The 25,460-nt window shown below is 47.9% G+C and overlaps 3 protein-coding genes across 15 annotated transcripts in view; 2 read left to right on the top strand and 1 right to left on the bottom strand.

The window, feature by feature from the left end:
• DGKA (diacylglycerol kinase alpha) overlaps positions 1 to 5,983 on the top strand; it is a 14,856-nt gene extending 8,873 nt beyond the window's left edge. For all 3 annotated transcript variants that reach the window (XM_056797926.1, XM_056797925.1, XM_056797927.1), the window contains 12 exons: positions 178 to 249; positions 593 to 666; positions 1,034 to 1,108; positions 1,545 to 1,630; positions 1,722 to 1,811; positions 2,370 to 2,530; positions 2,893 to 2,957; positions 3,213 to 3,303; positions 3,668 to 3,863; positions 3,993 to 4,113; positions 4,324 to 4,384; positions 4,649 to 5,983. In XM_056797926.1, coding sequence (XP_056653904.1) covers positions 178 to 249; positions 593 to 666; positions 1,034 to 1,108; positions 1,545 to 1,630; positions 1,722 to 1,811; positions 2,370 to 2,530; positions 2,893 to 2,957; positions 3,213 to 3,303; positions 3,668 to 3,863; positions 3,993 to 4,113; positions 4,324 to 4,384; positions 4,649 to 4,732 — 1,176 coding nt within the window. In that variant the 3' untranslated portion in view covers positions 4,733 to 5,983. The remainder of the gene's footprint in view (positions 1 to 177; positions 250 to 592; positions 667 to 1,033; positions 1,109 to 1,544; positions 1,631 to 1,721; positions 1,812 to 2,369; positions 2,531 to 2,892; positions 2,958 to 3,212; positions 3,304 to 3,667; positions 3,864 to 3,992; positions 4,114 to 4,323; positions 4,385 to 4,648) is intronic.
• PMEL (premelanosome protein) lies at positions 5,051 to 23,580 on the bottom strand. Of its 6 annotated transcripts, none has more exons than XM_056797919.1 (14): positions 23,392 to 23,580; positions 14,860 to 14,965; positions 14,073 to 14,166; positions 13,246 to 13,375; positions 9,901 to 10,017; positions 9,630 to 9,776; positions 9,294 to 9,425; positions 8,898 to 9,059; positions 7,801 to 8,631; positions 7,352 to 7,468; positions 6,953 to 7,037; positions 6,593 to 6,798; positions 6,400 to 6,487; positions 5,051 to 5,296 (listed from the first exon to the last, which is right to left on the bottom strand). In XM_056797919.1, exons 2-14 carry the CDS (start codon positions 14,922 to 14,924, stop codon positions 5,161 to 5,163), a joined length of 2,310 nt encoding a protein of 769 aa, XP_056653897.1. In that variant the 5' UTR covers positions 14,925 to 14,965; positions 23,392 to 23,580; the 3' UTR covers positions 5,051 to 5,160. The 6 variants fall into 6 exon arrangements, with proteins under 6 accessions (XP_056653897.1, XP_056653898.1, XP_056653899.1 ...); XM_056797920.1 differs by having other exon boundaries at positions 14,073 to 14,124; XM_056797921.1 differs by lacking the exon at positions 23,392 to 23,580 and adding an exon at positions 23,064 to 23,189 and having other exon boundaries at positions 14,073 to 14,124.
• Positions 15,522 to 25,460, top strand: part of CDK2 (cyclin dependent kinase 2) — a 21,325-nt gene continuing 11,386 nt past the window's right edge. For 2 of the 6 annotated variants that reach the window (XM_056797939.1, XM_056797937.1), the window contains exons 1-7: positions 15,522 to 15,862; positions 16,687 to 16,764; positions 16,857 to 17,040; positions 17,597 to 17,767; positions 19,270 to 19,371; positions 20,389 to 20,544; positions 20,837 to 21,040. In XM_056797939.1, the coding sequence (XP_056653917.1) occupies positions 15,747 to 15,862; positions 16,687 to 16,764; positions 16,857 to 17,040; positions 17,597 to 17,767; positions 19,270 to 19,371; positions 20,389 to 20,544; positions 20,837 to 21,040 (1,011 nt within the window). In that variant the 5' untranslated portion in view covers positions 15,522 to 15,746. Of the gene's footprint in view, positions 15,863 to 16,686; positions 16,765 to 16,856; positions 17,041 to 17,596; positions 17,768 to 19,269; positions 19,372 to 20,388; positions 20,545 to 20,836; positions 21,041 to 21,409; positions 22,781 to 25,460 lie in introns of those variants that run through there. The other 4 variants (XM_056797936.1, XM_056797938.1, XM_056797940.1 and 1 more) reach the window with 4 other exon arrangements.

Below are 25,460 nucleotides of genomic sequence, written 5' to 3'. Positions count from 1 at the left end.
ATAGATCTCATGGAGAGCCTATTACTCTTGCCCATTTCTTTAGGGTTCAGGCCAGACTGATATGTATCTGTGGCTGAGAAATAGTGAAGGCCCCACAGAGTGGACTCAACAGGGACACAAATACCCATTCACAAGATTCAGCCTTCCTCCCTTCTGTTTACCTCTGCCTCTGAACAGGACCGCCAGACCTTGAGCACCAGGAATGTCGACGAATTACAGCATTTGGTCCCTGATGGACAGGCCCTGCGGGTACAGGCAGCAGTGCCTGGGCATCACGGTGGGGGAAAGCTTGGGGTACTAGGACCACTGTGCTCTGAACTGGAGGGATAAGTTGGGGGAAACCCAGGGAATATCACCTGGCCCCCAGATTCTCATCCCTGCTAGTAACAGGCACAGGGGGAAAGAAGGCATCTCTGAGCGAAGTCCCAGTCCCTGCCTTCTGCCTCCACAACCCCTTCAAGTATTTTATAAAACTTAAAGCTCAATATCAATGTGGATTCTTATTGTTAGCATTCTTAACTTTGGAGGCCCAATATAGTTCTTGCATAATATTCCTGACCCTATTTGTTTTGCTTCTCCTCCCTCTCAACAGATTATCCCTATTCCCAATACCCACCCACTTCTTGTCTTTGTGAACCCCAAGAGTGGTGGGAAGCAGGGGGAAAGGTAAGTATAGGAGGGAGGTAGATTCTAATAGGATAGCTGCTAGAAGAAAAGTTGAAGGAGTCTTCCCAGAAATTAGAGATAAGATGGGGAGGGGAGCAAGCTGAAAAGCCTTCCAGGAAGGGGAGGTTGGTGGCTCAGTGGATAGAGATGGAAGGTCCTGGGTTCAAATAGGACCATGAGCTTTTCCTAGCTGTGTGACCTTGGGCAAGTCATTTAACCCCAGTTGTCTAGCCCTTACCATCCTTCTTCTTTGGAAATAATACTTAGTGTTGATTCTAAGACTGAAGATAAGGATTTTAGGAGGGAGAAAAAAAAAGAAACAAAATGATTCCATTAGCCCCACCATTCCTACCCCTTACAAACCTAGGGTGCTTCGAAAGTTCCAGTACCTGCTGAACCCACGACAGGTTTACAACCTTGCAAAGGGGGGTCCTGAGCCAGGGTGAGTAGAGAAATATTTTGAGCTTGGTCTGAATGTCTCCATATGTGTTGTGAGGAGCAGGGAGGAGTATGGAGGGATGGAATACCCATGTTAAGCCTGAGGAGCTAGAATTCAGAATATCTGCCTTCAGAACCATCTTCTTTTCTCCTGCCTCCCTACCTTCAGAACACTTTTTCCTATGATATGAGATCCCCATAGAAGATACTTTGTTTCCCTCGTCAACAATCCCTTCTTGAAGTCTGTTTTCTTTCTACAACTTGAGATTCTTCCCTTTCTCCACCATCAGTCTGACTTCAGGTCTCCTTGTTATAAGTGGGATGGAAGAGGAGGGGAGTAGCAAGGAAGAGTCTCCCTAAGTCTGGGCGTCAAGGAATTAGGGTCCTTTCAACTTTATTCACCATTGTGACCCACTCCTCCCTTCCTTCTTCTGTCTCAGGCTCAAGCTCTTCAGGGACCTCCCAGATTTCCGAGTGCTGGTATGTGGTGGAGATGGCACAGTAGGCTGGATCTTGGATGCCATTGGTCAGTGTCAGAGCAGAGGAATAAGCTCCTGGGGGCCAGGGGAGTGGGGGCCTTCCTCAGTTGACTCCACTCCTGTCTCTCCCATCCCCAGACAAGGCCAGCTTCCCCAACCCACCGCCAGTGGCTGTGCTTCCCCTAGGCACAGGGAATGACCTAGCTCGATGCCTAAGATGGGGAGGAGGTGAGTGTCATTGGTAGTGGTGGGGAGAACAAGGTAGTAGAGAGAGCCTAAAGGGGGAAAAATAGCCTAGTAAACTGAGAGGATCTTGAAAAATTGAGATGTGGAAGCACAGGTAGTGCCTTAGGAGACAAGGTTACAGTCAATAAATATGATTGGGAGTTAGATTTTAAAGGACTGGAGGAGCCACCCTTTTCTGTTGACCTGCTCTCCTGCCAACGTGAACCACCATTCTCAAAGTTCACAGAGATTAGGATTCAGGTAAGTGTTGAGATGAAAATGACTCCAGTAGAGAAACTCTGCTGTGTTTGAGAGAAGAAAGGTTCAGAGCAAAGCTGAATCCTTGGGGGAAGGAAATAGAAGGGAACTTGAATGTGATAACCAGGGAAAACCTTTCTAACCCTCGACTGACTCCACATCTACACACATATGAACATAAGGGCCATGAGATCCTAAAGAATCAAAAGTAAGACATTCCCTGGTAATTGGCAGAACCTGAAGGCCTGTGAAGTTCCTAAAGATCCATTTCTCCTCCTCTTCCCCTTCACCTCCTTTCTCCAGGATATGATGGTGAAAATCTGGGAAAGATACTCAAGGATCTGGAGTTCAGTGCTACCGTGTATATGGACCGATGGTCTGTGGAGGTGATTCCTCTGGACCCCAATGAGAAGAGTGACCCAGTCCCCTACCATATCATCAACAACTACTTCTCCATTGGTGTGGTCAGTGGACTTTGCTTGTTTTTTGAAAGAGCAGGATCAGAGAATATGTGGGTGCTCAAATCATTGTGAAGGAAGGAGAGAGAAAAGGAATGAGAAGGCCGAGAGAAAGTCACTGAAATCTTTCAGGGAATGGAACTCTGATTTCATAGACACTTGAGTTGCTGAACTCATTAGCAGCCCAGATCTAGACCATTGTGCAGAACCTCCTCCTCCCCTCTGCTACCCCCAGCAGCGCATAAAGAAGACGAATAATAATATCCCTAGATATGGTTTCTTTGGATGCTGAGCTAGTTGGAAGGGTAGACCTGCTGATTAAGAAACATGTCAGGACTCATCTATGACCTTCGATCATTCTCATCCAGGATGCTTCTATCGCTCACCGATTTCATAACATGAGGGAGAAATATCCTGAGAAGTTCAACAGCAGGTGAGGGAATTCAGCAGCAGGTGGGAATCTTGGGAATGGGGTAGGCAGGCAGAGCAGTGGAGGGGGCCAGGCTTTGGCTACTGTCTGTGTTCATGGGCCAAACATCCTCCCACCCAAAGCTCCCTTTGTACCTCTAAAGACTGGAGATGGAGTGCTCTTGCCTCCTCTGCCCCCTTGCCCTCCCACAGGGCTTATGTAACCTGGCCTATGTAACCTGCCCCCTCCCCCTGGGCCTGGGGTATGGGGCTGAGGCAGGATGAAGAACAAGCTGTGGTACTTGGAATTCGCCACATCTGAGTCCATCTTCTCCACATGCAAAAAGCTGGAAGAGTCTGTGTCTGTGGAGGTGAGCCTGGGACACTTTACCTATACAGTCAAGCTCTCACACCCAAAAGAGATATCCCAACCAACCCCATACATATTTGTTTCACTTCCGGATATACAGACAAATTCTCTGACTCCCAAATGCCACACATTGCCCAGACTTGATATTTTCCCCAGACTCCCAAGCCCCTGACCACCCAGTCTTCCAACCAAGCTCTTCCTGCCCCTGCCAAGGTACTTAGTACCCAAGGCAATGGGTGGGATAGTGCCCAGTCATGGGGAGTGGTTGGGAAGGAACCGGGGGCACTAAAAGGGGAAGAGGCATAACTACCTTTGGGAAGTTGAAATGTGAGCTCCAAGGTCTCTCATTCCTTCACCTACCCCAGATCTGTGGGACACCTTTGAAACTGAGTGATCTCTCCTTGGAGGGCATTGCGGTGCTAAATATTCCCAGCATGCATGGAGGCTCCAACCTCTGGGGGGACACAAAGCGACCTTCCAAAGACACCCAGGGTTTAGATTTGGATTCTGTGCCTCCTGAAGCAATCACCAACCCTGAGGCCCTGAAAACCTGTGTGCAAGGTAAAGGGGCCTTGGGAAGCTTACGGGTCACCTGGCCAAATTGGGGGTACAGTTCAATGGCCTTTTAATGGCTAGAGCAGGTAAGGATGAATGTATTTCTTCTCATGCTCATCTATCACCTCCCCCCAGATCTGAGTGACAAGCGCCTGGAGGTGGTGGGACTAGAGGGAGCAATTGAGATGGGTCAGATCTATACTGGGCTGAAGAATGCTGGACACCGGATTGCTAAATGCTCCCAAATTACTTTTCGGTAAGGAAGACCCACAGCTTAGCTGTAAGGGAAGATGGCAAGAATGTAGGAAATGTAGAGGGTACATGAGAATGGGATGATTCTAAGAGCTCAGAGAGCCTTCTCAGGTGGGATGGGCCCAAAGTCCCTGAAGGTAAATTGGGGGAGATCTGCATGTAAGGGTAGCCTCTCCCCTCTTCTCCAACATCAATGTGCTCTGGGCTCCCACAGGACTAGAAAAGCCCTTCCCATGCAGATCGACGGGGAACCCTGGATGCAGGCACCATGTACTGTGAGTACACTCCATAAGGCTCCCGGCCTCTCACCAGAGGCTCATTTAGATTTATAGGCCCAGCACATGGCAAGCATGGTCCCTGAGGTTTCTCAGAGCTCCCAACCCAAGTCCCCCTCCCAGCCTTTCCCTAATGTCCCTGCTTGGCCATGTACATACCCAGACCCTACAGAGTCTCCCCTGAGCTCCTGTTGCCTCAGGCCTTGGGCTTCTAGGACTTCTGCCAGCTTTCTTCCCCCTGAACCTGGGCCTTTTACTTTTCAGATCCAGATCACCCACAAGAATCAGATGCCCATGCTCATGGGCCCACCACCTCGGTCATCCAACTTCTTCGGTCTTTGGTCCTGAGGTGGAGGGTCCTGAGGGGAAGCCCCCTCGGCCCCTCCACTCTACTTCCTTGGGTTCTCCCTCTATATCTATGCTACCGCTCCTGCTCCTCCCTCCATGAGCTCAGGTGGCCTTCTTCCTCTCACAGTATTTATTGTCCCTCTCTGCTTCCCTTCCTGCCCAACACACACATTGAAAGTGCCTCATCTGAAGACAAAAAATGGTTTGGTTTTTCACTGGACCGTCTTGTGTTAATTAAGGAAATCACAGGTTTGTTCTACTCCTATTCTCCACTCCAAACCTGCTTTGGGTTCTTGGCAGGTGAGAACAGAGTCAGTGTTGGGTTCAAAGTTTTTAATTCAGGCAATGGCAGGGCAGCTATGGGGAAGAGAAGGGAGGAGAGGATCTGAGTTCCTCTGCCATCCATAGTCCTGAGATGCCATGGGCTCTCAGACCTGTTGCCCACTGAGGAGGGGACTACTTTCTCCACTGAGTCTTGGATGGAAGGAAGAGGGCAGTCTCAGCCAGTGAACAGTACCTTGAGGCAGCCAGGACTGTGGGAGAGCTGAGCCCCGTTTCACCCTCCTAGAGTGACAAGAGGAGAAACAGTGATGAGCAGGGATGGAAGTTGCTCTGGTCCACCCACATGGGATTTTCAGGTGTACCTATCCCATTTTCAAGGTGTCTGACCACCATAAATTTCCATGTAGGTCTTGAGGCTATTTCTTTTCATTCTGCCTGCCCTACATGAGGACAATTCTCCTGCCTCTAATGCCTGAATGTTCAGAGCCCACAGTCCTCTGGGAAATCTTACTCTACCCAGCATTTTCCTTATTTTATTTCTTCCTCAAAATATTTCCCCTTTGTCAGGGAGGATATCTGTAGGGGGAAAGAGAAGGAGGGATGGTAGATCCTAATATAAGAACACATTTGTGTAGTACTTTATCTCATAAAGTGCTTTATATACATTCTCACCTGATCCTCACAGTAGCCCCATGAAGTAGGTAATACAAGTTGTTAAATTTAGGGTAGCTAGGTTGCTGAGTGGATAGAGCACCAGCCTGACATCAGGCAGACCTGAGTTCAAATCCAGCCTCAGACACTCGCTAGCTGTGTGACCATGGGCAAGGCACTTAATCCTACTAGCCTCCATTAAAAAAAAAAAGATGTTAATTCTCATTTTCGAATGAGAATTTAGAACTGGAAGGAACCTTAGAGTTCAGTTAGTTTAGAGGCTCTTAACCTTAATTTAAGAATATACTTTGGAAGCTATTTGGCGATAAGTGGTTTCTTTTGTAGACCTCTGTATTTTGTGCATTCTGAGAAGGAGGTGTCACCAATTCCAGGACACACAAAAAGTGAAGAACCCCTGAAGGAAGGGAAGTGACTTGTGCCCAAAGACATATGACTAATAAGTGGTGGGTGCAGGATATAAATCCTTGCCACGACATCATGCCTCCTAATATTGTAGAAGGGGAAAATGGACTGTGTGGGCCCAGGGTCACACAGCTCCCAAGTGGCAAACTTGGACACACTGGGTCCTCTAACCCCAAGTGCAGAGTCCCTTAAACAATGGCAGGAAGGGTAGGCGGATCTGCACACCTGCCTCTTGGTTCCAAAGCTCTATGGAGGGCAGAGTGAGTGGGGAAGAGCAGAGAGGCCAACAGGTAGAAGGGGAAACATCTTACCTGTACACTAGAGATGCCAGAGCTATTGCCACAATAGCTAGCATAATGCCTACCAGCAGGGGAGCCTTCTGGGTGCCCGCCTCCTGTCCTGTGAACACAGCCCCGGTGTCCTTGCTCTTAATACTGCCCCCTCCTTGAAATCCACCAACCACCACCACCATCTCCATCCCCCCGCCTTCCCTCAAATACCTACTTGGAACTATGAGCTGAGTACTGGCCAGAACTATACTGTTGGTATCAGCCAGGGATACATTTAGGCAATAGACGCCCGCACCTCCCTCCAGAACTTGGTGTAGCACTAGCTGACAGTCTGGACTGGATACTACAGGCTGGCACACTTTCTGGGCAGGGAGCTGGCACCCTGGGGAGGAGACCTCTGTGCAAACTTCCTCAGGCAGCCTGAATGTGGTAGATGGAGGAGGGGTGGGAGAAAAGGGAGTCAGTTTATTCCAGGGAACTGGAGCAAAGACAAATCGGTGCTATTTGTCAGGTCTGGTGAGTCTCTGGGAATGACATATTTCCAAGAGTTGGTATTCCCTCCATGACCACTCACCCTCCTTGGCAGGACACAGTGAGCTCCACTGCATCTCCCTCACTGACGGGCACAGCCTGTAAGATTTCAGCACTCTCGATGCCCTCTATGGAGACAGACAGTGACATTGGAATTCTTAAGATTCACACTGGAAAGGCCCTTGGAGGCCATCTCCAACCTCCAAGGAAACTGAGGCTCACAGAGTCAAGCTGCTCCCCCAACCCTATCTAGTCTGGAGAGAAACCGATTCCTCCAAATAAGGATGCATTGTCTGAGTGTCCCCTCAATGTCAGAGCTGGCTCAGAGCCCCAGGATTTTTGTGGAGATCTTGCCAACATGCCTTTCCCTCCTGAGGCTTTAAGAGACTCGACTCCCTCCTGTCCCACCCCAACCCTCCTGAATGAAGCAGACGGAACTCACGGACAATGTCAAGAGTGAGAGCAAAGGAGCCAAAGCGATACAGGATGCAGTCCAGGGGGGTCTGGCGCTTCACCAGGGCGAGGACGGCTGTGCCAGCAGAGGGGAGGGCTGAGGCTCCTTTAAGATAGTATTGTAGGGGAAGAAGGTTGGGGGGGGGATGGATCCGAAGAGTTCTCGGGCTTTTCGGGGAGGGGGGGCAGCTCAACCAGATACATGAACTAGTTGAAGGGGATGGATATTTGAGACAATTGGGGTAGGATATCAAGAGCTGGGGGGATTCCTGCACATTTAATACAAAACAATGGCATGCTTGTAAAAGGCACATTTCCTACACATTATAGTCTACCACCCATCGCTCCCTTCTCCATTTTAATTCTAAGATCAAGCTGTTAGCTCCTCTCAGCAGGGATAGGGCAAGGACCTGATTCCTGATTCCTAACTGTACCCACCTGTTATTCCAGGGAGATTGGTGGCTTCTGGCCTTAAAGAAGGGCCAGTGGGTACCTCTGATGTGCCCTCTGTAGGAACAGCCGGGCTGGTGCCTGGGTTTACCACAACGGTATCAGGTGCATCCACAGACTCCACTGTTTGGCCTGCTCCTGTTGTGTCCTCTATTACGTCTGCGACTGAAATCGCCTCGCCTGGGTTATCTGTTGGTGCTGCAGTCAGCACTCTCCCAGCTGTGGTGCCTGTAGACCCTGCCCTTGGCCCCTCTTTAACTGTGGTCCCAGGCACCGCTGTAGCTGGTGATTCCCAGGCTGTGGTGCCAGGGGCCGCTGCCGTCGGCACCCCTGAGGCCCTGGTAGTAGGGGCCGCTGCCGTCGGCACCCCTGAGGCCCTGGTAGTAGGGGCCGCTGCCGTCGGCACCTCTGAGGCCCTGGTAGTAGGGGCCGCTGCCGTCGGCACCTCTCCAGCTGGGGTACTGGGGGCTTCTGAAATTATCCCTCCAGTTGTGGTGCCCAAGGATTGGGTACTTGGGAGGTCAGTGCCTGGGGCAGGAGAAGTCCCACAGGAGGATAGGGGGATGGCCGCCTCCAAAACCACCTGGGCAGTGACTGGGCCAGGCACCAGGTAAGTGTGAGTGACAGTGGGTACCCGAGAGATGAGCGTCCCACTTCCATCTCCAAAATTCCAGGTGTAGGATAAGTCAGCCTGAGCCAGATAGCTGCTGGGATCGTGGAGCTGCAGGTTGAAGCTCAAGGGCTGGTTCCTCAGAAAGCGTTTCTCTGCCGCCTCCAGGGCCTGAAGCTGTGACACACTCACAGAGAATGGAACCTGGTCTGGACGCGGGGTCAGAAGGGGTGAGGCACAGGGCCCAAGACTTCCCCGGATCCTCCCCCTTAGCCCCATATTCTCTGGACCGCTGTCACTGTGGGAGACTCCATGTTCAAGCCTATTTCTTTTCCCGATCCACACCAGTTCTGCGCAAGTTCTCTGACTCAGTCCCCACAACAGAATACTTCTCACACCCATTTCCAGCCCCCTGGCTCTTGGGCGCAATCCCTTCCCAGACTTCTCGGCCACATCCTTTGTCCTTTGCTCCTACCAGTGAGGGTGAAGGCAGACGAGCCTCTGGCAATGGGCACATAACTCCGAGGTCCTCGGTGATGATAAACCGTCACCTCCATGGTATGGGGGCCTGCAGCGACCCCAAGGGTTTCGATGCTCAGTTTGGACACCGGGCCTCCCAAAACTTGCCAATATTGCCCTGCATGTGAGGTAAAAAGGAGGGTTGAGGCCTGTCAGGGGCACAGCCTGGAGGGAAAGACAGGTACATACTGGAGTGGCGCCAAAGGAGGGGGAATCCCAGGATTGAAAGAGCAGAAGAGGGTGCAAGGGAAGAGCGCCCAGGATTAAGATGATCCCAGAGGTGAAGACAGTCCTTAGTGATAAGGGGAAAGATTTGGGAAATATTGACAGGTTCAGAGAAGATCGTTTTTACCCCAAGCCTTCCAGACATAGACAAAGCTCCTATGAGGTCCAGCCTCAGACGGGCAGGGTTGCCCATCAGGGAAGACACAGGCAGCCTCAGAACGTTGAGGGTAGACAGGTTGCCCGTCCCATACCTGGCTCCCTGAAAGAAAAAGTGGCCATAGATGAAGCCTAATGTCTTCTTTACTCCAGCCCAGGGGTTATAGACATTGTCTGCGTAAGGCGAAGCCAGAGGCCCAGTGAGGCGGCATTCCAGCCACAGGGGGCGTTTTATGACTTCAGTGAGAATCTTGGGGAGCACAGGGCTATTGGGAGACATACCCAGGCTCAAAGAGGGGTTCCTTACCATTGATAGTACCATTGCTGGCCCAGATAACATGCCCATCGGGCAAGACACGCTGGCTTGGGGGGAAGTGCAAGACGATGGAGAAGGAAACGTGGGCGCCAGTCAAAGTCGGGGCATCATTACTGACCTCTAGGGTCACCTGGCCTCCTGGATATGGAAAGATCATCCATTGGGGATCCCAGCCCCGACATGCCCTTTCTCTTTCCCCCCTCTAACTGGGCTCCATTGCTCACCGCTCTCCTAATTCCACCCCGCCCTAGCTCTTCCTTACCTCTCCAGCCGTCGGGGCCCTCAATCCCAGCCTCCATCCACTCTGGATATAGCTTTGGGTCCCAGACATCAGCCTGGGGTTGCTTCCTAACACCTATCCAGCCTGGTTTACTTGGCCCTAAGAAGAATAAGCGGTTACAAGACACAGTTGTGGTGGTGTGATGGTAGGGGAGGAGTAGCGGCAGTGATGGTGGTGGTGGTTTGACATGTACTGTAGGTATATGGTTTGTTTGGCCCGATTTCATTGGTGTGGAAATACCATCCATCACCATAGACCTACAACTCATATTTGAGTAAGAAATAATAAGCCCATGTCAAAAACTAAAAAGAGGAATCTGAACCCTTTCCCCTGATCCTAAGATCAGCTCCCGCCTCTACCCACGAGGGGTGGGGCACCGTATCTAGGATGGTGACCCTCTCATTTAGGAAGGATGGGAAATCTCAGAAGAGGCACAGAGGGTGGCTAAGTGGCACAGTGTATAGAGCACAGGTTCAAATCTGGCCTCAGACACTTCCCAGCTGTGTGACCCTGGGCAAGTCACTTAACCCCAGCTACCCAACCCTATACTGCTCTTCTGTCTTAGAATGGACACTAAGAGAGAAGGTAAGGGTTTTTTACACAACAGGGCTAGGAGCCAGAAGAAGAAGAGAAGCAAGAGAATATATGCTCTAGGGAAGAATGCTGAAGAAGGGGTAGCGCAATTGGCTGGATAAATCTGATTTACTTCTGTCTTAAATCTCAATGGATGGGGGCAGCTGGGTAGCCCAATGGATTGAGAGCCAGGCCTAGAGACGGGAGGTTCTAGGTTCAAATCTGGCCTCAGACACTTCCCAGCTGGGTGACCCTGGGCAAGTCACTTAACCCCAATTGCCTGGCCCTGGACACTCTTCTGCCTTGGAACTGATACACAGTGTTGATTCCAAGATGGAAGATAAGGGTTAAAAAAAAATCTCAATGGAGAACAAAGTCATAGGGCTGAAATGGTTCCAAATAGGTGCTCTTGGTGGTTTCTAATTCATGGGCAGTGGAGATATTAAAAGGGCTCAAATATACCTTTTATAGACTAAATAAATATTCCATGGAGTTGGGTTTAAATCCTTCCTTGCCTTTGTGAGTTTAGACCTCACTTTCCCCATCTGAAAAAAATGAGGGGATTAGACTAGATTGCCTCTGAGTTTCCTTCCAGCTCTAAAGCTACAACCCAATGAAATAATGTTGCATGAATTTATGTATCACTACATTTCAAATGTATACATATGCTGTTACACATAAAACAGAAAATAATTGGAAAGTGTTACTGAATTCATAGTAGCTTTTTTCTTTTTTCTTTCAGTCAATGGATACTAATAGTACAACTGCTACCATGTGAGGTGGTTATGAAACGTTCTAGATGTTTAAAACAAAAGAAGAAATATATCAGACCAAAACCTATTCCCTAATAGATAAGCAGCTGCTTCCTTCAAAAGAAAGAGTTCAAACTATTAAAAACCATATTAAAGAAAGTTCCGAGTCACTAATAATAAGAGAAATGCAAAACAAAACAACACAGGGGTGTCATATCACATCCAACAAATGGGAATAAGGGACGAAATATAGGATTAATCAGTGTTGAAAGGCTGGTGAAAAGGTGAGCACTCTAAATGCATTGCTGGCAGCGTTCTGAATTAGGACAAATATTTTGGAAAGTAATTAGGAATCATGTGAATGAAATGTTCCTCGCCCTTGTTCTAGAGATTCCACAACTAGGCATACTCACTGTGGAGGTCACTGAGAAAAAGAAAGCCCCCATATTCACCAAATATCTATAGCAGAACATTTTGTGGTAGAGAAGAGTCGAAACCAAGGATGGATCGATCAATCAGGGAATGACTAAATAAAGGGTGACACGTAAATGGAAAATGGGGTACTTTAAGAAATGGCCTACATGATGATGCAGGGAAGAGTGGAAATACTTATATGAATTAACACAAAATGAATTAAATAGAGCTGAGAAAACTATACATAATGATTACAACAATGGAAATGGAAATGACAAAAACAATCATAAATGAGTGTTTGAAAATTATGAAGATCAAGCATGGCCCCAAAGAAAAGAGAGAAGACATCTTCCCCTACTCCTTTGTAGAGATCACAGATGTAGAACATTGCATATGTATATATACATATATGTGTATATAAATTGTTTATGCAGACACACATATGGGTTTGTACATGTGCATTGTGCTCATTTTTTCCTCCTTTTATTTTTTCTACAAAAAATTCTGTTATAGGGCTGGCTCTCTGGAATGGAGTTGACTACAGGGGGAAATATAGGCAATGAAAAAAGATTAATAATATATATATATTTTAAACCCTTAGCTTTTGTCTTAGAATCAATACTGTGTATTGGTTCCAAGGCAGAAGAGCAGTAAGGACTAGGACTTGCCCAGGGTCACACAGCTAGGAAGTGTCTGAGGGGAGGTGAACTTAGGACCTCCCATCTCTAGGCCTGGCTCTCAATCCACTGAGCTACTCAACAGCCCCTAATAATATTATTTTTAAAAATCTATCCTTATATTTTAAAAAGAAGATGGAGAACTACTGGGTTAGACCTTAGAGGAGATGGAGTCTCTTCAGTTTTCAAGATTCAGAGGGACAACAGGGATAGGAAATGGGCCTGGGGGCTTAAGAAGTAGAGAGAAGGATCCTAGAATAAGTTTATAGAGTACCTCATTGTGAGGATAAAAGGAGTAATAAGATCCCTTTCTCCTTTCTCCTCCCCACTGCTGCCTCTGATATTCCAGACCACCCCCCCTTCCTAGTCACAAGGTTCCAACCCCCAGGCAGATCCTTTTCATGTGATTCTCAGCTGAGACCCCCCAGGCCTTCCTCTCCCTGGCCCCAGAATAGCAGGCAGAGCCAACAGGCTCCATTCCCACAACCAAAAGAATTAGAGGTTTCCTCTTTAACCATCTTTAGCTCCCAGACTCTTCCTTCTTTTCCCAGGGAATTGACTCCTTCCCATCTATGCCCTTAAAGTGTCAGGTACCAGAAGAGAGAGGAACAACTGATCTACCAACTTTCCTTCAAAATCCCCAATTTGATCTTTGGAGCCTTAAAACTTAAGCAACAAGCACTCCCAAATTCCCTACTTTAAGAGATGCTTCTGCTCAATTTCCCCCCATTTCTCAAAGGAAAAGGATATCTAATCTAAGTGTTCAAGTCCTCCTCAATAGATAGGGGCAGGGAGGCAGAAGAGGCCTAGGGAAGTGGCTAGGGCAGCCAAGCCTAGAAGATACTCAGTCCCAACTCAAACCACCCATCCCTGCATCCTCCCAACACATCCATCCTTATTCTCAGACTCACCATCAGCAGCTATCATAGCCAGCAAGACACAGGTCACGGCCATTTTATAAAACCAGATCATCTGGCCTCCTCTCATTCTTTCTGCCAGTCCAAAAGCCACAGTCCAGAGGCTTGGTGTGCTAGCTAGCTCCTATATAAGAAGGGGGTGATGCTCATTTGCATAGCCCTGCCTATCTTCTCCTCCCTTTGGATTCCCAAGGAAGAAAGGAAGAACTGAAGAGAAGTAGATGTGACTGACAATGGCATGATATATTCAAGTAGACAGTAGAAAAGGCGGCTTCTCCTCTGTATTCATACTTCTACCTATTCCTGGTTGTAGGATCAAAACCCAGCTGAAATTCAATGTCCCATCTTACAATAAAACAGGAATGTAGGAAAATACTTTGAAAGCTTTTCTTTTCCCCATCTCAAAATGCTAGAGCCTGAACCCCACTAGGTTTTTAGATGCTTCTCTGAGCCCCACTGTCTCTCAAAATCAGCTCAGCTCATTGTTAATTAAATGGTAGCCTGAATCCCTGGGCTGGGTAGGACAAATCTGGCCTCAGACACTTCCCAGCTGTGTGACCCTGGGCAAGTCACTTAATCCCCCATTGCCTGGCCCTACTGCTCTTTTGCCTTGGAACCAATACATAGTGTTGATTCTAAGATGGAAGGTGAGGGTTAAAAAAAAAACAAAGGTAGTGGATGGAAAGATCCATGGAATTAGAGGGGATTTGGGACACCCCCACTCCCACCCCAGGTGAGAATGTTAGAGTTCTAGTTCTGTTATGGAAGAAATTGATCTTGCTTATTGATTTTTAAGCCAGTTGATTTGTTCCCATACTTACTTGCTGTATGACCCTGGGCATGTCACCTGGATTCTCTTCAGATTCTCCAATTCTAGAAAAAGGAGACAAGCCCACCAGACAGAGTTGTGGAGATCTAATGAAACAATGAGTGTAAAGTATTGTATCAACATCATCATGACTATATATATATACTCCATTTTTAATTTAAATTTATCTTATTTTTTATTTTTATTTACTTTATTTTATTTATATTTACTACAGGGCTGTTGTGAGGATTACACAAAATCGAAGGCTATTACTAATTATAGAATATTATTAGTAAAAAATACTGGCAATTATTTAGGGCTTGAAAGTCTGAGGCTAAGGGGGAATTTGAACTCAGGTGTCTGAACACTTACTACAATATAGGAAGCTTTTAATCCATAGTGCTGTCTGCCTCCATTATTATAATAGAAACATAGTCAATACAGTGGTATGCTGCTAAATATTTAATAACCAGCTCCTTGAAAAAAGTATGACTGCCACTTTTAAGTTTAACATGTATTATTACCATTTTCTCCATCACTTTCTTAAATTGAGATATTAATTACAAAGTAATTAATTGAGCTCCTATTTTGTAGCTTTTGCTGGTCCCTGAAGTGTAAATTCTCACACAGACAACTTAACAATTGATTCTCATGAGCTGGTTTGAGCCAGCTCCAGCACCCCCTTGGATATCTCCCAGATTCAGTCATAGTTCTCTCTGTTCAAGGTCATTCTCTTCTATTCAGGACTCCCTCTGAAGGAAGGGCAGTGGAAGAAAGAAAACAAAAAAACAAAAACAAACCTGGACTTGGAGTTCGAATTCTTTCTCTTACTAGGCCTAGCACAATGCCTGGTCCTGTGGCACATGGTGGGTACCTGCTCACTTAACCGGGCCTCAATTTCCTCAGCTGTAAAATAGAGATAATAACTAACACAAATGGCCAGACACAGTTGCTGTTGGGCTGGGATGAAACAAAGTATGTTTTATTGTGGTGGAGTTGGGTTTCTTGTAGTGTGCGGGTGAAAAACACTTGGAAACCCTTAAAGGACCATAGGAATAGCAGCTATCCTTATTCTACTCGTGGGATCAGGACTTGTGAAGGCAGGGAAGGAGGCCACGGGGAGAGGGGCTCTGCGGACACAAGCTACAAAGGGCAGGGGAGACGGATCCGAGAGAGGAACGTGGCCTTGGGAACCGGGAGACGATCTGCGATGGGTGAATGATCACTGGACGCTGACAGGAGACATCCCCTCAAATAACCATTCCTCAGGTCTTTCAGGCAAGAAAAGTTGGCCTAGGTAGGGAATTGGCAGGCTGGAGGAAAGGGATAGGGCTTTCGAGCGTTTTATTGGAGACCGTAGGACAGGACGGGGCTCTCGGCCCCACCCCCTCGATGACGCAGACCAATAAGACGCCTCAGGGGCGGAGCGAGTGAAACGCGGGAAGCTGGGGCGGGGCTTCTGGAGGAGGCCGGGCGCGGGAGGGGGGAGGCGGCAACATTGTTGCAAGTTGTAGAAACTGACTGACAAGGGGCTAAGGATACACCGCGTTCCATCCGGGCTCGGGCCACCGCGCCGGCCCCCCTGCCCTCCAACTCTGCCTCCAGAGTCGGGCTCCTCTTCTTCGGACTCCCAGCCGTTCCCAAGTTCCCAGTCCTGGGCCGTAGCGGCCCCACTCCCCGGCTCTCCATGGATAATTTCCAAAAGGTGGAGAAGATCGGAGAGGGCACTTACGGGGTGGTGTACAAGGCGAAGAACAAGGTGACGGGAGAAGTGGTGGCCCTTAAGAAAATCCGTCTGGACACGTGAGTGGCCCCCTCCTGCCCTAGACCCCGCTACCTCGAGGCTTCCCGGAGTGCCCCCCATCCTAGAGAAGGGTCGGCGGGACCGGAAGATGGAAGGGCCGGCTCTTCTGGAGTGGGGCTCTGGGTTGGAGAGACAGGGTGGCGTGGCTTTCTGGGTGGTGGGTTGGGAGGGGGTCTCCCAGCCCCACTAGAAGGGAGCTTAGAGGGTGGAAAGCCCCCTCCTAAAATTGCCCCTGACAATGCCCGGAAGGTGTACGGATTACTTGAGGGAGAGGGGGGGAAACCTCTAGAATGGCCTGTGGGATCCAGTGCAGTTGGATTTTGTAGGGATGAAGGCGGGAGAGGGGTGGCAGAGAGACCCCAACTGGTGGGAAGCAGCTGCCAACAGGTCTTCCCCTTCTTACCCTACCTTAGAATTCTCTCTGCTCTTTCAAAAGAATGACAGTTGAACCTTCACTGGCCCAACTGGGGGAGGTTAGGATCACCCCCTCAAACCTCTTCCTTGTAGCCTGCCCTTGCCTCAGTTTCCCCCAGAGTAAGAAGCAGATAGAGGCCTAACTTCTAGCACCTTATTGTACTCTGGTGGGAGGGAGGAAACGGTGGCCTTTATGTGTCCAAAAGCCACTCCCTGGCCTGTGAGCCCCACCCTGCATGGGCAGGAGTAGTTTGTAGGGTGGCCTTCCCTCCCTAATCTCCTCCCTGCCTTCTTCTCAGAGATGCTTGGAAGGGCCTCTGTTAGCAGTTGGGATCTAATTAGGGAGCCTGGGCTTTGGGGAGTGACCTTCTTGCTAAACTCCTCTCTCTGCTCCCCCATCCTCTCCAAGTGAGACAGAGGGCGTCCCCAGTACTGCCATTCGCGAGATCTCTCTACTCAAGGAACTTAATCACCCCAACATTGTCAAGTAAGTATGGCTCTGAGAAGGTTGTGTCATGTTGATCTGTTCTTCCCCAGAGAGTGGGCCTCCCATTCCCCCATCTCTTCTCCTGTTTTCAGGCCCTCCTGGAATGACCCTTTTTCCTCCCTCCCTCCCTCTGGTCACCCTGACCTCTCCTCTAGGCTTCTGGATGTGATCCACACAGAAAACAAACTCTACCTGGTTTTTGAATTTCTGCATCAGGACCTGAAGAAGTTCATGGATGCATCTGCACTAACAGGCATCCCTTTGCCCCTCATTAAGGTAACTTGCCTCTCTACCACCATTTGGCCTTTGCCTGTCCTCTTTTTGATAACACCATCTGCCATATCTATCCCTCCTTCCCTTGGGTTCTGAGCGGAGAGGGGACTCTAAAACAAAAGTAATTGAGGTTCCTTCTCCTCTCTCCCCATCTCCTTTGTGCCTTATGTTGTAGCTCATTAATCAGGGCAGGGTTGGGCTGGGCTGGGCTAGGCTAGGCTAGGCTGGGGAATCAAAAAAGTTGAAACTCCTCTGAGTCAGCAACTCCTTATTAACTCAAGTAGATGGCAAGAGTTTGGGCTAGAGGAAGTAGGCCGACTCATTTAACCCAAAGTCCAGTTTACTTAAATCCCCCCCCCCCCATCTTCTGCCAGGAATTACCTTCTTGGGAGGGCCAGTGGCCACCTGCATGTGAAGGACTGGACTGAGGGTTCTTCCTAGGAAGCTATTTTCAGTGCATCAGTCCAAACCCCTTTCACTGACTATATGTGAATGAGGAAGGAGAGCCTCAAAGTCCTATCATGCTATCCCATCTTCTTCCATTTACCTCTCTTGCCAGAGCTACCTGTTTCAGCTCCTCCAGGGTCTAGCCTTCTGCCACTCTCACAGAGTCCTCCATCGAGATCTCAAGCCCCAGAACCTCCTCATCAATGCTGAAGGCTCCATCAAGCTGGCTGACTTTGGACTAGCCAGGGCCTTTGGAGTACCTGTTCGCACCTACACTCACGAGGTGAGTCTCTCAGCCCCTGGTCCCCTCTAATGATCTTCCCTGGAGTCACTGCTGTCTATGGTTCTCAGTTGCTCAATCAATAAATGTTTATTTAGAATCTACTATGCAGACAAACAGAAAATACTCCTTGACCTCAAGGAGTTTGCACTCTATCTAGGGAGACAATGTGTACATAAAGGAATATCTAGAAAATAAATAAGAGGTAACTTTTTGAGGGAGAAGGGCACTGGTGTGAGTGGGAGGATCAAGAAAAGCTTCTTGCAGTTGTCACTTAAGCAGAATTTTGAAGACAACAAAGGAGTTTAAGAGCTGGAGGGGAGTAGGAGGACATTCCCAGCATAGGGTAGAGGTATTGCAAAGATCACGTGTCATCTATTAAAAACAGCAAGAAGGCCAATACAAGAAATAATTATAATAAGATCAGAAAACTAAGTTGTGGCTAGGTCATAAAGGGCTTTAAAAGTAAAATAGGAGATGATATGTGATCCCAGAGGTAGAGAGGAGCTACTAGAGTTTAAGTGGGGGAAGGTGTCTTAGATTATCTCATTTGAGGGAAGAAAGCTCCCACAACTTTCAGGGATAGGTACTATTATGCCAATTTTACAGTTGAGAAAACTGAGGCAAACCAGGGTTAAGTGACTTATGTAGGGGTCATATAGCTAGTGTTTGAGGACAGATTTGAACTCCTGACTGCAGGTCTAGCACTCTATCTTCTGAGCCACCAACTGCCTCTAAAGTGAAATTAGATTTGTGCTTTGGGAAAATCACTTTGGCATCTGTATGGAGGATGGATTTAAATGGGGAAGAACTTGAGGTAGGAGACCAAGTAGGAGCCTATTACAATAATCTTGGCAAAAGGTAATGAGGGCCCAAACTACAGTGTGGTGGCTATGTAAGTGGAAAGATGGGAGAGAGAGTGTAGATTTAGAAGTGATAAGACTTGGCAATTAATTAAATATTTGGGATGAGGGAGAGTGAGAAATTAGGGATTATGTTGAGGTTATGAGCATGGGTTATTGGAAGAAACATGATAGAAATAGTTTGGAAGAGGCTAAGTTTGGGAGTTTGGAAATTTCTTCCTCTATAAAATGGAAAATCCAATGGAAAATGGTGACAAACTATAAAATGGTATATAAATGTCATCTGTGTATTATGCTAGAGCATATTATAATTGACAATAATAATAATTAGAGGGAAAGAACCCCTGATACTCCAGGAAGATCTCAGACTTCAATCTCATTCACTATGGAATCAGATTAACTAGACACAAAGCTGGGATAGTTGGATAGAAGCACAGAGGGGACATATAAAACAAATTGTATGTCAATGTAAGGACCACAAGTTTGACTGATCTGGGGTCAGAAAAGATTGGGGGGGGGGTGGAGAATCAGTGGGAAGAACAGTAAGAGGAAAGCCACCCCAAGAAGGATGGGAGTTTTTAGAGAATGAGGTCAAGATGCTTGGATTCCTACTATGTAAACATCCTCAACTTTTCCATTCAGGTGGTAACCCTGTGGTATCGAGCACCAGAAATCCTCTTAGGCTGTAAATACTACTCAACTGCTGTAGATATATGGAGCCTGGGTTGTATCTTTGCTGAGATGGTATGTTGCAGACCCTGACCCTATCCTCACCAATCCCTACCCTTCTCACTCCCTCTGCCACACACACACACATATCCCCTTCTACCTCATAACTCTAGAACATCTAAGAAATGCCACACTGGTTCAGAGCTATGCTCCGTCAGCCCTCCGTTAGTTTCTTTCAGCAAGGGAAGTATTGTGGAAGTGGGATGGGGGTTGGTGGATTTGCTTCTTTTCCCTGATAGTGACTTCAAATGGTAGGATAGTTTCCTTCCTGCCCCTTAAAGTCCTCATGTCTTTTAATAGCCCACTGTAGCTCTGTCACCATTCATTTATAAATAAATAATTTTTTTTAGCTATTTGAGGCACTCCAAAAGTTTTTCTACCTGCCAGGGAAAGTAGTTTCCTCCCTCAACTTCCTAGGGTACCTCTCCTGGTTTTAATAGCATAGAATGCAGGGAGCTTTATTTATGTCATTTTTTATTTTATAGACTTGGAGCATGTGCTCTCAACTTTTGACTTTTTGAACAGAAGAATCTTAATAATTTTAGTCATATGGGAGCCCTTCCCCTCCATCCCCTTGATTCTTTTAGTTATCCTTCTGGCTCTTCTCCAGTTTCAATGATATCTCTCTTGAGGTGCATTGACCTGAACTGCACCCAGTATTCCAGGTACAGATGCACCATGCATGATTTTGGACAAGGGTAGGATAATGTTTTCTCTTTTGTTATCAATACCTTCCCTGACAACTCCTAGCCCTTTTGTAGGTCTTTTTTGGCCAAGGCAACATATTGGCCCAGTGTTTTCCAATTGGCAACAAATATTTATTGGGAACTTATTCCCAGGTCCTTTTCCTGGATTGTAGGATCATAAAAGGGACTTTGAAGGTCATCTAGTCCACCATCCCCCTCATTTTATAGATGAGGAAACTGAGCTAAGGGCTCAGAACCCATCATCTTAACAATATAATATGGGTTATTTGTCCCTTAATGCATTACCTTACACTTGCCCATATTCCTGTTTCAATCAATCAACAAGGATTTATTAAGCACCTACTGTGTGCCCAGCACTGTGCTAGGTGCTGTGGGGGATAACAGAAGAAGTGGAAGACACAGTCCCTGCCCTCTGTACTCCTATCTAGAAGTGGCTGCATCACAAGGAGGGGGGATGACTTCAATGCCCACCCCACACCCCGTGAGTGGCTTGGGATCCCCTTGCTGCACATCAGTGGCCCCCACTCACCCCCATCCCAACCCCCCCACCCCAGCCTAAGGGGATCTGAAAAGCCATGGTTGGGGGAGGGAAGGAGGAGGCATGGAGATAATAAAGGGGCTTTATTGTCTCAGGCTCAGTGTGACTGACCCCGTGAAGGGCCCTGGGGGGAGTCATGGGGTCCCATTGACCTTTCACTGCCTGTGGGAACCTCTCCTCTGTATGCAGGGAAGGTTCACCTACATCAATCCTGTCCCCCTCTTCTACTTTCCAGATTACCCGTAGGGCCCTATTCCCTGGAGATTCTGAAATTGACCAGCTGTTCCGGATTTTTCGGACACTGGGGACACCAGATGAGGTAGCTTGGCCAGGAGTGACCTCTATGCCTGATTATAAGCCCAGCTTCCCTAAATGGGCACGACAAGATTTCAGTAAAGTGGTGCCTCCACTAGATGAAGATGGACGGAGCTTGCTATCGGTAAGCTAGGAAGAGGGGAAGAAATCAACCCCTTTCTCTATACCTCATGGTCCTAGAATAGAGTCCCTGCTCTGGGAGACTGTCTTTGACCTGGAGAGTTGGGAATAATTCAGGTCTCTTGGATGCAAAGATCTTATGATTCCCTAAGGAAGAAGCTTCTGTTGGCCTCCTCTTTCCCTGTTGGTTTCCCAGGAAAGTTTAGGTGGGGGATAAGAATTGAAGTTGAGTGATAGGGAATGGTGAATTATGAAATATTCCATTTGGGTGGAAGATTGAGGTAGGTGGGATCTGTTCTCATAGCTTGTCCCTCAGGCCCTCCACATATCCACAAACATACCTCTTAATAATAATTTCCTTTTCTTCCTCCAGCAAATGCTGCACTATGACCCTAACAAGCGTGTTTCAGCCAAGGCAGCTCTAACTCATCCCTTCTTCATGGATGTTACTAAGCCTGTACCCCACTTGCGACTCTGAGCCATGCTGTGCCCTTACCCCCCAATCCTATCCTCACCTTCTAGGGTAGATCAGCCCTGGCCTGGCTCTGGGCTGCTTGAACTTAGATAGGGGTCAGGGGAGAGCCACTTTTGGCTGCCCCCTCAGCTTACCTTCTCACCTTTTCCCACTCTACCCATTTTTGGGATAGGTGGGGATTGAGAATGGTAGGAAATGAAAGGGAGATTCAGTATTCAGTGCACTTAAGCCAACCTCTGCCTTTCACTGCCCCCTTATAGGGCATGAGCAGTGAGACAGACCCTGCAGCCTCAGCTCCTGATCTATGCTGAGGGGGATGGACAAGACAGGACCTCAGGGCTCCCTACTGTCTTACATACCACCCCCCTACCTAGGACTTCTGTCTGGTGATGATTGTCTCCTGAGTTTGGGAGTGACACATAGGATTTTCAGCGTACCCCTCCCATCCTCCTGCTGCTACTGTTCATATAGAACCTACTATAAGCAGAGGGCTAGGTGGGAAGCTTTCAAAAAACATTCCACAGGGCCCCTTTTAAATAATTGTGTATTTTTGTTTTGTGTGTGTGCTTTGTTGTGAAATTTTTAAAAATGAGATAAAACCAGATTTTGGACCCAAGAATGCTCTTCTCCCTTCACAGGCTGAAAGAATGAAAACCTAGTCCAAGTAAGGGCCACCACAGAACTAAAATGGCCCTAATTCCCTTATCTGCCACCCCTCTGCTTAGTTGGCAGAAATTGAACTTAGGGTGAAGGATGGGAACAAAGAGAGAAGAGAGGGAGAATTGTTCTTCATTCTGATCTAAGACTACTTCACTTCACCTGAGTGAGGGTGTTTGATTTTTCCATCCCTTTGTGGAATCGGCCTATAGTTTCTTTCAGTTAACTGTTGGGCCTCTCCGCCTTCTATCCTCCAATGAAGGAAACTCAAAACTGGGGCAGGGGTTAAGGGTTAGAAGTCATTTTGAGAATGCCTGACACTTTTTAAGGGAAGGTTGTGCCTGGGCAATGGGAATGAGAGAATATTTGTTTGAAAGAAGGACTATTTATATTCCAGGTTGTAGTAGTTTTTTTGTTTGTTTTTTTTTAATCGGGGAGGAATTTTGCTGCCATGTGCACCTTTGGGGGTTTTGTAAGGGAAATCTTAAAAAAAAAGTTTTTGTCTTCCTATGGTCTCGTGTGTCCTCCCTCACTCCTATCCCCACAAGCAATCCTTGTTAATGTTATTTGTAATTTAGTTTGTAATTCATTAAAACAAAGTTCCTAGTTTTATAGCTTGCTTCCTTTATACTTGGTATTCAGGGGAATGGAGGGTGATGGGTGAGGTGGCCTAGGATCTTCTTCTAGCAGACCTCACCAGGACTGAACTTCCGACATAAATGACTGAGGTCATGCAGGACCAGAGAGCAGCTCTGGAAGCTGGCGGGAGGAAACCGGAACGGAGCACAATTCTTCCCGCCTTGCCACCCCCGCCCCTTGTTCTAAGTAGGGTCACACAGATTCTCGAGTCCGTCCCCCTCGGAGCTTAAATCTTACAGATCTGTATGTTCCTAACCTTCAAATCCCAGGATAAGGCCTCTCCACGTTAGGATACAGGTTCAAAAGGCAGGGACCGAGCAAAGGAGGTCATGACCTTTGCCCCGACCCCCGGAAGTGAATATCTCTCCCCCTTCTGTCCAATCCAGGGAGAGGATCTTCCTAGGTAAGATATATTTAGGGTTGATCTGCAAATTTCCCACGGGAGGCTGGAACTGGGATCTACATACTTGGGGGTCGAAGGTTAATAGAAGCCTTCCTCTTTGCTCCGCCTCGTTTGCCAATCAAACTACATCGTAACATGATTGGTCAGTACTCTGACATGATCCTCCCCCCGCATTGCTCACCTGATTAGATGTTTATGAGTCGAAAGGAGGAGGTAGGAAGGGTTCGTTGGGTGTCGAGATTCTATTGGTTGCTACAGACGTCCGTTAACAGTGCCCCACCCCCTATCTCGGAAACTTCGCTCTTTAATGGCTGCTCATTTGCATGGAGCTTCGTTGTCTATTAGTTGCGTCCTTCGTCCGTCAGGGCTCCGTCTCGTATCCGTTGGCGACAATGCCGGAAGAACCCACCTCCCCAAAGACGATTGGCGAAGTTGTCGACGTAAGCCCCGCCTCCGGCGGCGGGTGGGAGAAGCTGCTATTGGTCTAGGCCGCCGCCCAGGGTGAGGAGAAGGAGGAGGAGGAGAAGGATTTGGTTGACTTGCAGCTGTTTGTCTGTTCGACACAGGCTCGGGCCCGATTGGGTAGACGGAGGTTTAGGTATTTGGGCTGGTGGAGCCGGAGGGGCCGGGGCGGAGGGAGGCGCCGGTGAACTGGGAAGGAGGGAGGCCCTGCTTTGCGGGAGGTAAGGGGACTGGGCTTCGGCGCCCGCGGGGACTAGGGAGGAACTGGGGATAAAGGGGGCAGGGCTGGGCAGGCCTAACGGGGAGCTCCCGAGGGTGGGGGGACGAGCAGGAAGGGAGAGGGAAGTTGGTAGGTCGGGGTCTGGGATTTTGGAAAGGGAAAGAGGACTGGTTGGGAGGTGACTAGATCTAGCTAGGTCTGGTTCTGATCGAGGTGGGATGGGATAGGGTGGACCCCGCGCATTCTAAAGCTGAGGGGTGCAGGGGGGGGCTGGGCTTTGCAGGCTAAAGGGGTTTACTTGGGGCGGGGGTTGGCTAAGAGGGCGAACTAGATCTGGGCCCTGGAGAGAAAGGGTTAAGGGAGTGGATGAAATAATGCCTATTTGTAGGGCTCCAATGTAGGTGGGAGTGGAGGGGTCACACCTGACAGCCTAATGGGCTGCAATAAGAAGGTGAGGGGGTAATTGAGAATGGACTGCTTGGGAACCACTTAGTGATTGGGAATAAAGATGAATCGTGAGGATCCTTGAGGGATTCTTAGGTGGGTGATATTGGCACCCACTTGAAAAAGAAGGTCCTAGAAGGGGAAAGGGGAGAGTGACGTAGAACTTTTGAGTAGTAATTAAAGGAGTTAAGCAGAAGATTTGGACTCAGTATGAAGAGTTACGGTCAAAAAGTGAGCTTTATATATATGAATGGAAAAGTTAAATTTGATACAGACTTCAGATTCAGTTAAGGAACTGTAGATTTCAAGAGGCAAGAAATTCTTCTTTTTGAGTGACTCCACTATTGGAGAGAGTGAGGTCAGAGATACTTGACATCCATAAATTAGGGAGCAGAAGTAATAGAAATCAGCGTGTTATGAAATTTGGAGGGTTTTTTGTTTGTTTTCTGGTTCGTGACAGCTCCATACTCGGTTCCTCCCCCCACCCCCCCCATGAAGTATAATCGAGTGGAATACTTATTTGTCTTTCCTATTTTCTGTGTCCCTGAGAATTTCATTTGTGAGGAAGCTGGAAAGTTGGTTTGGGGGGAATTGGTTAGCTTCATTCCCACCTAACTGTATAATAAAAGGTAGGGTTTGGCACTCTGCCCCTGTACTGAAAAGTGGAGAATGCAGAAATATTAATCATCTTAGAAAGGTGCTTGGAGACTTCCCTAATCAGAGTTAGATGAAACTTTCAGTTGTAGAACTCTGGGCTTTCTCAGCCAGTGATAGAGTTGGGTGGACCAACTCTTTTCAGAGAAACTTGAATGAGGTTTCTCTGAAGAAGATTTGACTTAGAGTGGAAAAATTCTGTTCAGGAGATTGTCTTGTCTGTCCTCAGCTACTTGTCACAAATGGACCTGGTTTCTTTATTATTGGAAACTGATATTGGACTGTTGCAGCACCTGTAGGGTTTGGAGGAGATGGCAGATAGGTTGCAGAGCCAGAGATGAAAGGCCCTGTTGTTTCCTCAAAGACCCCCCACCTAGCAAAGCCCCAGTTCTATTATTGACTTCTTGAGAGGTTAACCTAGAGTGATAAAGGTTGGAGGCCTGTCAGGTTTTTCCCCTTGAGCATTTTTA

The sequence above is a fragment of the Monodelphis domestica genome, chromosome 5, assembly GCF_027887165.1.
Source record: "Monodelphis domestica isolate mMonDom1 chromosome 5, mMonDom1.pri, whole genome shotgun sequence".
NCBI lineage: Eukaryota > Metazoa > Chordata > Mammalia > Didelphimorphia > Didelphidae > Monodelphis > Monodelphis domestica.
This window is presented reverse-complemented; position numbering and strand designations above follow the sequence as displayed.

Coding starts and splice junctions, on each gene's coding strand:
- PMEL (XM_056797919.1), bottom strand. CDS start 14,924: ATGTGCCACAGGACCAGGCATTGTGCTAGGCCTAGTAAGAGAAAGAAT. Junction 14,167..14,859: donor AATTCGAACTCCAAGTCCAG/GTTTGTTTTTGT, acceptor TTGTTTCATTAG/ATCTCCACAACTCTGTCTGG. Junction 7,038..7,351: donor TCTCACTCTTGACATTGTCC/GTGAGTTCCGTC, acceptor CTGTCTCCATAG/AGGGCATCGAGAGTGCTGAA.